Source organism: Amaranthus tricolor, chromosome 1 (assembly GCF_026212465.1).
Source record: "Amaranthus tricolor cultivar Red isolate AtriRed21 chromosome 1, ASM2621246v1, whole genome shotgun sequence".
NCBI lineage: Eukaryota > Viridiplantae > Streptophyta > Magnoliopsida > Caryophyllales > Amaranthaceae > Amaranthus > Amaranthus tricolor.
Genome location: NC_080047.1, coordinates 30,002,890 through 30,013,033, shown reverse-complemented (window position 1 = coordinate 30,013,033; position 10,144 = coordinate 30,002,890). Strand labels below are relative to the sequence as shown.

Below are 10,144 nucleotides of genomic sequence, written 5' to 3'. Positions count from 1 at the left end.
AACAATTAGCAACTACTACTCCCAATTAACAACCAAAACCATTTTTATAGTCAACTATAATCAAAATCATTACTAATTACCACAACGATAATCAACCAAGTCTTAAAATAATTTATAAGGCTATTCGATTAATCACCACACCACCAAAGTAGCATACACCACACACACTACTAGAAATCTCATTTCTAAATCAAACTCTAATTATTTCATGTTCAAAGATAACACTATTTCTATTACCTATGATAGGATTGAACCAAACTAATATACAATCAACACAAATCCCATAATTTCTAATCACACTTCAAACGTTAAATCATGAATATGTTCAATTCATCAATCAAACTCTTAACCACAAAAGAATTCAATGAAAAATAATACAAAATTCAACACTTTTCATCCATATTTCAAAAACCTAATTCATAAGTACATTCAAATCATCAATCCAATTCTCACTCTTAACAAGATTCAATAACAATCATACAAATTTCAACACTTTCCTCACAAACTTTATAAATATCAATTGGAACAAGAAGGAATCAAATAGGGGAAGAGGAGAATGAACCTCGTGGAGGTAGTGCCAAAGCCTAGAACCGGCTGGAAATAGGCCCAAAAATCGGCCAGCAGCTGGCGGTTGCTTGTGAGTTGGCTGCCGGCTGTTCACTGCGAGTGAGGAGGGAAGGCGGGGTGCTGCTGGTAGTGTTCTGTGGGCCGTGTAGCGGCTGGTGTAGCCCTGCTGTTGCTCGCTGGTGGCGCAAGGGAGAAGAGAAAAAGAAGGACAAGAGGGAGAAGAAGGGGAAGGAGGAAAAGACGGCTCTCCCATGAGCATTTAGGGTTTCACGGTTTTATACTCATTATTATTTTTATTATCTTTTTTTTTGATTTATTTTCTTGCGAGACCCAACTAAGAAACTCACCTTCGTGGGCTCACACATTTTAATAAATAATCATTTTGATTCGAACTTCTTTATTTAAGAAATCGTAACTATATTTTTAATATATATATAAGTTAACATTTACATTCATGTATGCAAGAAATTTATTAAACTAATTCAGAAATAATTCAATATAATTGTAAAATCTTTAAAAGTTATTAAAATATTAAATAATTTCATTATTAAAATCTTGGGGTGTTACAACTATCCCTATACATGCCCCCTAGTCCATGTGCTTTAGTAGTCATGCTAAAGGATATGGACTATAATTGTTTAAAACTGCGTCAGGTTTGTATTTTCAAGATATGTACATCAGGGTGATATTTGCAGGATATTGTGTTTTGGGACGTTATTAGTAGGATGTTGTGTTTCAGAACGATGGTTTGCAGGACGATTTGATCGCTTTGTCAGGGTCCTTCGGGATTTTAGGTTTCTTGGTTTTTTGTAGTGTTTATTTTGGGAAAAGGAGGCATGGATGTGACAGCATTAAATGATGCCCCTTTTCGTAATTTAATTTGTGACGAGAATTTTTAGCTTGTTGAGGACGCTTCGACACGCGTTTGTTTGATTTTCTCCAATTGTCTGCGAGCTAAGCCCTATACTGAATCGTGGAGCCACTTGCGCTACACTGTTTTGTTTTCCCGCCTATTTGTTTTCCCTTACTTTAGTAATTTCAAATTGCTTCTTAATCGTGACCGTTCACTCTCTTAACAGTTACTGTCGAGGCATTTATTGAGAAATCTATAAATACCCCTTGGTTTTCCACTGCAAAACCTTTCTCGACTCTTGAATCTTTCTTTCTTCTTTAAACAAACTTTTTGTATTTCTGCTATTTGTGATCTTGTCCTCTTTGTGTCGCTCTTCATCCGTATAATTTTCTCGTGACTCTTTGCTTCTCATTTTCTTTAAGACCATGGCTAGGAAGAAGATGACTACTGCTGATACTGACTTGACTTTTGACTTCCACGCAAATAGGTCCGATGTCTAGGGTTGAGGACCCAGCTAGGGCTCCTCCCGGTTGGGTGAGGGCCGAATGAGAGCATCTCTACTGGGACGATGCCTTTCTATCGTCAGCGTCACTGGACCAGTCTTCTGAGGCTTCCATGACCTACAATTTATTGGAGGTGGATGAAACTGGGGGAAAGTTGCAACAGTCTGCACTTTCCTCTCAGATTTTGGATATAATGGCGGAGGGACGACTACAATTTGTGGTGGAGGATAGGTTCCGTTTGTAACGTGATCAAGGGTTTGGGGGAACCTAGCATGCAATCACATCAAGTCATCGTCACCACTTCTCCATCCACCGATGTACATCCCGGTGAATTTATATCACATTATTTTTGGGCTACAGTTCCCCATGCATTGGTTTCTGCAGAGGGTTTTGTGCTTTTACCAACAATCATTGAACCAGTTGATGCCCCAGGCCACAAGGAAGGTCATTTACTTTATATGGCACTGTGAGTACATGGGTTACCTAGTAACCCTAGACCTTTTTAGGTCCCAGTTCAATACCCACTAACCCTAGACTTGTTTAGGTCCTTGTTCAAGATTGAGCAGGGGGGAATAAGCCGTATTATTCGGCCAAGGAAATCAATGGGGCTACATTGATTTTTCCTGACTTTCGGGATTTAAAACATTATTTTGACAGGACGGTGTGGGTGAGGGTCCCACTCACAACTGATCACCTCTACCGCTACAACCCACCTGTCTACTAGACCACCCCTATACTCCACCACGGTAGACTTGTCTGTCCACCCCTACCGCTACAATCCACCTGTCTACTAGACCACCCCTGTACTTCACCCTCCACAAACAAGTCTACCGGGGCGGAGTTCAATCATAGCTGGCTCTGCCATGAGGCTGTGCTGCGCAGGAAGTCTGTGTTGTCCTTGGTTACCAGATTTGGGTTATCCATTGTCCTGACGATGGACAATGGAAAGCAGTTCGAATTTCGGAATAATTAATCAGAAGATTAAGATAAGAAATTTGAGTCTGTTGCAAGAAGAGTACTCCCTAAGTTGTTTCTGAACTTCGGTGGCACAAACGGCTAGATGCCCGATTTTGTCGCAAGAGAGTCTCTCTCTTAAGTTGTGTTTTTTTACTCATTTAATTAATGGTGACACTAAATATAAATAGGACAAATTATGGAGATAAAGTATAATAAATTATTTTAAGAGATCATAGCCTATTACTACAAACCAACTTGATTTGTTTACTAATTTGATTTGTTTACTTACTACTCACCATAATCGGATTCTATGAGGTCATAAATAAAAGTATTGATACTATATAATATAAAATGCATATCAGTGTTATGGTGTTAGTTTATTGCATTGTTTGATCATATGTTTTAATTAGAGAATTAGAACACATATCAATCTCCATTATGTTACGTGGAACATTAGTAAAGCATATGAACATTCATCTTCATTATGTCACTTGATCATAGTAAGACATATGAAATCAAATGAACTTGATGTATATATAAAATATACTTGTTCTTTAAATTATTCATTCATTGCTTTTCTAACATATTGTATATCCTCTACATACACCATTTCAACATCCAAAAAGTAATAAGAAAGTAGTTTCTTCTTTTGTATTAGTAAGAAAGTACTTGTCTATTTACGTTCTAATATGTTTGTTTTATATAATTCATACTCGATTATATAACGTGAAAGTTACTCTTTAAGGTTATGATATTCTTCTATATTTGATAATTCATATTATGATATGTATATTATCTTGGATTAGATATTAAGAAATGTTTCTTAAAACATATCATAGAGGGCGATATTTACAATAAAGGGTTTTATGTTGTTGTTCAAGTGGAAGATATCACAACACAAGGTTAATGGACTTTATGTTGTGGTTCCCCCAGAGCGCAATACAAAGTCCTTTTTCAACTAAGATTTAAAACAGAGCTGACTATAAATTGTATTTGCTCGTATTAGTTGTGCTTTGGGTAAAAAATATAGCATAAAGTCTCAAAAATCGCAACATATAAGATTTTTTGCACTATTGAGATCAACAAGGAAATTTAGGCCGAAAGATTCTCTATACATGTGGATGAAAGTATAAGATTTAAGGGGAGATGGTGTGTACTTGAGATGTGTGAAACCTGGAGTACAAGATCATGCAGGAGCTCACAACGCCAAATTTTCGGTCCACCCGATAGGAGATAACATGTATCAAGATATAAAGCATATGTTTTGTGTTCTCAAACGTAGAAGAATATTGTAGAGTATGTATCTAAGTGCTTAACGTGCTAGAAAGTAAAGGGCGAACATAAAAGGCCAACTGGAATGCTTTACCTTTGGACATTTCCATAAAATGGGATGACATATCCATGGACTTTGTTTTGGAATTGCGTTAAACCAACGCAAACTATGATATCTTATGAGAGTTTAAAAAATAATCAAAAACTATGAGTTATTCCAATGAACAACTAGTGGTAGAGTAGCCAACCAAGGCATATATAATATACGTAGCATAATTCCATGGAGTTCCAAGGAATATTGTCTCCGATAGAGACAATAGATCTTTATCACACTTCTAGGAATCCTTGCAAGGATCTTTGGGAGTTCTATTCTTGAAGAGCACATTGCTCCACCCTACCACAAATGGCCATACAAAAGAATGAATTAGATTCTAGAAGATATACTTCGAGTAGTGGCTATGGAGAAGCAAGGGTTTGGATGAGCTTCTCGATTTAGTAGAATTATATTATCTCCACAACTATTTGGCCACCATTTAAGTGTCACCTTTTGCATCCTTGTATTGTCACATTTGACATAGCTCTATCTATTGGGATGTTAGTGAATCTATGACATAACATCATATCCCGACTCAAAAATATGCCCAAATAGTTTTGGAGGAAGGAGAAATGGTTTAATTATGAGTCTCTATGATGAAAGGAGTGATGCATTTCGACAAATATCCTAACAATATTATCTAAACATAGGGATGTTTATTAGTGAGTATTCGAAAAGCCGGGTACCTAGTTAGTCGGGTAACTTGCTTCAACTTCATACCACTCGTACTTGGGATTTCTTAAAGTATGGAACTTTAGTTATTGACTCCACTCCACTGTTATGATCTCAAGGATCTAATACCATTATTGGTATTGCTTATATTCTTTCTACCATGCTTTTTCCTTTTCATTTTATACTAGAATCATGGAGCTGGTAGGGGTTCAATTTTATTTTTATTTTAAAATTTGGTCTTACAGAAAGAGAAATTCTATTATTAGTGTTAAATCATGAATGAATAAGTTTTGATTTGTACGTAAAATAGGTCTGGATGCTTTATTATAAACTCACTACAATGACTAAGCCAATACACTAGAAACACTTGCATAAGTAGGTTGAAGGATCTTTAATTCAGTTGCATATATAATATTATTAGTGCTGAAGTTTGAAAGAAACTGGACAGCCTTTTGAAAATCGTATAAAAAAAAATTTGTCTTTTTTAAGCGGGTCATCGGATACCCAGTAAAATTCAAGATTAGCCCGTGACTCGACCCGGTTAAGGCGGGTCGGGTACCCGACCCGAAGGTTTCAACTTTTTTAAAAATTTGACCCGCCATTTATGTTGCGAGTTAGTGGGTCAATAGATTGGATTTTTTTGAACAACTCCAGCTAAACATGATAGCATTTTATGAGCAGTCTAACATTAAGCTTCTAAACTAACTAAAACTCTAACTTGAAAAGTTGAATTATTGCCCAACTCCTTAATTGGTAATTTTAAATCAATGTAAGATGAGAATGAATAAAAATGCTTTCTAAACTATATCCTTACCTAAATATCTTATCTAAAAATAAAATAGAAGTGTATTCAATTGAGCAATTTGAATTAAAAAAAAAAAAAAAAAAAAAAAAAAAAAAAAAAAGAAAAAAGAAAAAAACTCCATTTGATTAGGTTCATACCCTAGCAATCTATCTTACTTGGTCACTATATTCAACAACTTGTTAAAATTATCATTGCAGCTTCCTTGTGGACTGATGGCCTTTTCTAAAAGTGTTTTAAAACCTGCAATGTTTTGTTTCATTTTCAGACCTTGATGACCCTTTAGAATTTGATCCAAGCCCTTAATTATACCATCCTTGGTGAAAACTCCGCCTTCAACTTCCAAACCTATCTCCCACATAGCCTCAACCAGTCGTCCGTTTAACTTTTGCTCGCCGATAAATGGCCTTCCGATCATGGGAACACCAGCAGCTATACTTTCCATTATGGAGTTGCACCCAAAATGTGTTATAAACACACCAACTGCATTATGGGCCAATACTTGTGTTTGTGGCGCCCACGCTACTATCATCCCTTTGCCTTTTTGCTTGTTGTTCTCAATAAATCCTTGTGGTAGATGGTCCTGTAAATGTGAAACAAACTTAGATATAATGGTGAATAATTTTTATTATTGATTATTTCTAAATGATATATTTTTTTTTGCTAACGTACAACATTCTTTGCCACATTTTAATCACTATTGTAGGAGTACCACCAAAGAGGAATAGGAGTAGACCGGTACAATAGCCGATTAAAATGTGACACGTGATGCTTTCAACAAAAAATATGTAAAAGGTTGAATGATTTAGAGATAATTAATAATAGTGATTATTCATAGCAAATGGACAATAGATAAGATTATTCAGGATAATTTTTCTTATATTTTTCTTAATTTAAGGTAAGCTAGAGAATCTTTACAAGCAAGGGAGAGACATTAGAATTAATTTTTCCCGCCCCTGTGACAACTCAACCTCTAGACTTACCCATGATTTCAACGGAAGAAATAGAATCTAGAAGAATAGTAGTTACCTTAAGATTGTCCTTAAGAGACCATAAAAAGCTGACTCCACTTGCTTCCAAACCATGAGCTAAAGCTGTAATTTCAGAAGGATTAGGGGTCACAACTGAGCCAAAGCTAACATAAGCAACAACTGAATCTGTGTGTAGCTGTTTATCAAGCCAAGCTAGGCAGATGTTTTGATCACTAGTAGTAGTATTTGAGGGTGGCATTATCAGACTTGGTGGTCCAACAGAAAGCAAGTTTGGTAGCTTGGACTTTAGATCTTTTAGTGTCTCTGACTTGAATTCGTCACATGAACTAACACAGACTGCTGTCGCGCGAGGCAATACTCGACCCATTTGGTGAACAATCTTTGAGAAAATGGATTCCAAATCTCCAACAACTACACCTTGTGGTAAATCTCCTACTCTGATCTTTGACATTCCTGGAATGAAATCTAACACTTCATCTTTCTTTCTTTCAGCTATATCTGTACATCAATTCATTGTTAGAAACCCTAGCTCAACAAGTTAACTTAAACAACAATCATTTCAACCACTTTTCCCCGGTAAGGTTCTGGGTTCTACCCCTCCCTTGCCCTTGGCCTAACTTGTATGAAACATTTGCAAGAACTGTTGTCAAGAAGGGCCGGCCCCAAAAGGGGCAAAAGGGGTTTGTGCACCGGGCCCATATAAGAAAAACGACGCTTTAATAGTTACACAAATTCTACAATGAGACCGTGCATGATGAGACCAACTCAATTGGACTAACCCAATATACGCTTATTATCTTAAAATGATCGCTTATAACCTTCTTAGATTGTGATCATTTACAAACAGAAATGTCACACAGGACATAGAAGTATTTCATTTGAAAACAAATCACACACAAATTCTACAAAATTAGATAACATTCAAAATGAAACAAATCAGAAAATAAATGAGATTGATATACCTTGAATTCCAACTTTTTCCCTAATAAGATCAGTATAAACATGACATGAAAGTGAATGTTCTTCAGACATGAAAACAGGAACCCAATTGACACCTTTCTCTTGAGCCATCTCCACAACAAACCACAAGAAAGCATCCCCAATCATGCAATTCACCTTCATCCCTATCTCATCCTCAGCCACGGCAACCGCCTTTCGCAACGAATCGGGGGCTGAAACCATAAAATACTCAATCATTTCCAAAGGATTTCCCTTAAAAACATACCCTTGAGGCAATCCATCCCAAATATCATAGGCCTTAATGTTTGGAAACAAGTTTTGATGATGTTCACCATTTTTAGACCTTGAAAAGGTTTTATTGTTAGACTGATTAGTACTGAAAAATGAGAAAATGATATTGGGTGCAAGTGAGGATAGCTTCTTAGTAATGTTGAAAAGGGGTGTGGCATGAGTTCCAAATGGAAACCCAAATACAGCCACATGAAGATCTGATGATGTTGGGTTTTGGGGATTCAAAACTGACATTTTTGAGTTCTATCTGATCTGATTCTGATGTTTGTTTAAATTTTAATGATGAAGAAAATAATACTTCATAAGAATTGTAAAGGGAAGGTAGAATTTGTGATGGTTAAAGATACGACGACATTTCATGTGAGTACGCCAACAGAAATGAAATTATGAAAAGTAGGTTGCGAACTTAAAGCTTGTGGTCAGTCTTATTACAGCGTATTTTACCCCTCTATTTATTGGTGGATCTGCTACAAGCCTGTAACTAAGCATCTAAAACATTTTTTCTGAGCGATAATAGGATCTTCTAGTACATGGGAATAGGATGGTTATTTTAACCCAATTCTTAAAAGTACCCTCTTCATTGTATCTTTACCTTTTTTTAATAAAATCACTAAAATATCCTTAAATTTATTTTTAATTATAAAATTAATCATTATTATTATTAAATTAAATTTATTAATAATAATTGAATTAAAATAAAAAATATTAATTTGAAAAAAAAAACATTTTTTAAAATAGAAAACTAAACCTAGTCATACGTTTTACGTGACCATACTGCGGTCCGCTTGTGCGTTTTACGCTATTGGATGTAATAAAAATCAATGTAAACTTTAAACGATTGTCATTTCTCGCTCGATTGTCGGAATCAGGCATATAATATGTCGTTGAAAAGCTCTTGAAATCTGGTTTCTAATGCCACAAATCTTGCATAATTAGAATTTTTCTATAAAAAGTTATGCCTAAAAGATTAAACATGGAGTATAAAATTTCAACACAAGCAAACTTTAAACAATCGTCATTTCTCGCTCAATTATCGAAATTGGGCATATAATATATCATTGGAAAGATCTTGAAGTCTAAGTTCTAATGCCACAAACAATGAAATTATATAATTTTCCTATCAAAAGTTATGGCTAAAAGAGTGAACATGTATCAAATTTCAACACAAGCATTTTTTTTGAAATTAACGATCGTTATCAATACTGACCGAATCATTTTGGTGATTATTTTCATTTTTCATAGTGTTTCGATATTGAATTTTAGTTCAGAGAGTTTTTTCAGAGAGAAACTAGAGAGATATAGTTATGAAATTTCATTAAGGGCAATATTGGAATTTACAATATATAAAGGATGGCGATACAATGAAAAAGTTGGCGACGTATAGTAATGCCCTATTTTAAACAGGATCTCAATTTAAAGGGTGTTTGCCAAAATGATTTTTTGGGCTTTTGATTTTTTAGTTACTAGAATAGCTAAAGAAAGTTTTTGATAAATGACTTTTAAATTAGTTTAAAAGTTAATTTTAAGCTAAAATCAAAAGGTATTACGATTAGTTTTTTCATTGACTTTTGGCTTTTTACATATTGTTTTCTTCGATGAACTACCAACAATTAACAATTAATTTTTACCAAAGAGTTAGCTTAAATAGTTGGCTAATTAGTTAAGATATTCAATTTGTTAAAGCAATCAACAAGTGTCATTTGATTTAGTTGGATTTTTAAATTGGTTATTTTTTGGTTGCTTGCCACAACAGGTCATGTTCGGGTAGTATACACAGGTCGAGTTAACAACAATTATTTTCGTCAGGGTCGTCTCATAAATTTTGGGGTCCTTGTACCAATTTTATCTTAATAAGAAAAGAAAAATAAAATACTAGTATATGATAAATGATGTGCAAATTTTAAATAACCGCAAGCACACAGTGTACGTGTAGCTATATGAGTCGAACTCAGGGAAGCGAGTTAACCATTCAGTGTATGACTACAAGATACGAACAAATAAAATAGTTGGTTTGAGAATCTAACACTACTATGAACAACAATTCAAATGATGAAAATTAAACTAGGAAATAAAGCAAAGACAACAACTTGATATGAAGATAATGATAATAAAACAAGTCTAAGATGTCGCGAATCACCTAATTTTAATATAGAAGTCAATTACTCTCATAATTGTATGAAA

General features: G+C 34.8%; 1 protein-coding gene across 1 annotated transcript; it reads right to left on the bottom strand.

Annotated features, from left to right (window-relative positions):
- Window positions 1-5,809: 5,809 nt before the first annotated feature.
- LOC130818663 (anthocyanidin 3-O-glucosyltransferase 7-like) lies at window positions 5,810-8,449 on the bottom strand. Its single transcript, XM_057684823.1, has 3 exons — window positions 7,675-8,449; window positions 6,750-7,210; window positions 5,810-6,303 (listed from the first exon to the last, which is right to left on the bottom strand). Exons 1-3 carry the CDS (start codon window positions 8,195-8,197, stop codon window positions 5,875-5,877), a joined length of 1,413 nt encoding a protein of 470 aa, XP_057540806.1. The 5' UTR covers window positions 8,198-8,449; the 3' UTR covers window positions 5,810-5,874.
- Between the last annotated feature and the right edge of the window lie 1,695 nt (window positions 8,450-10,144).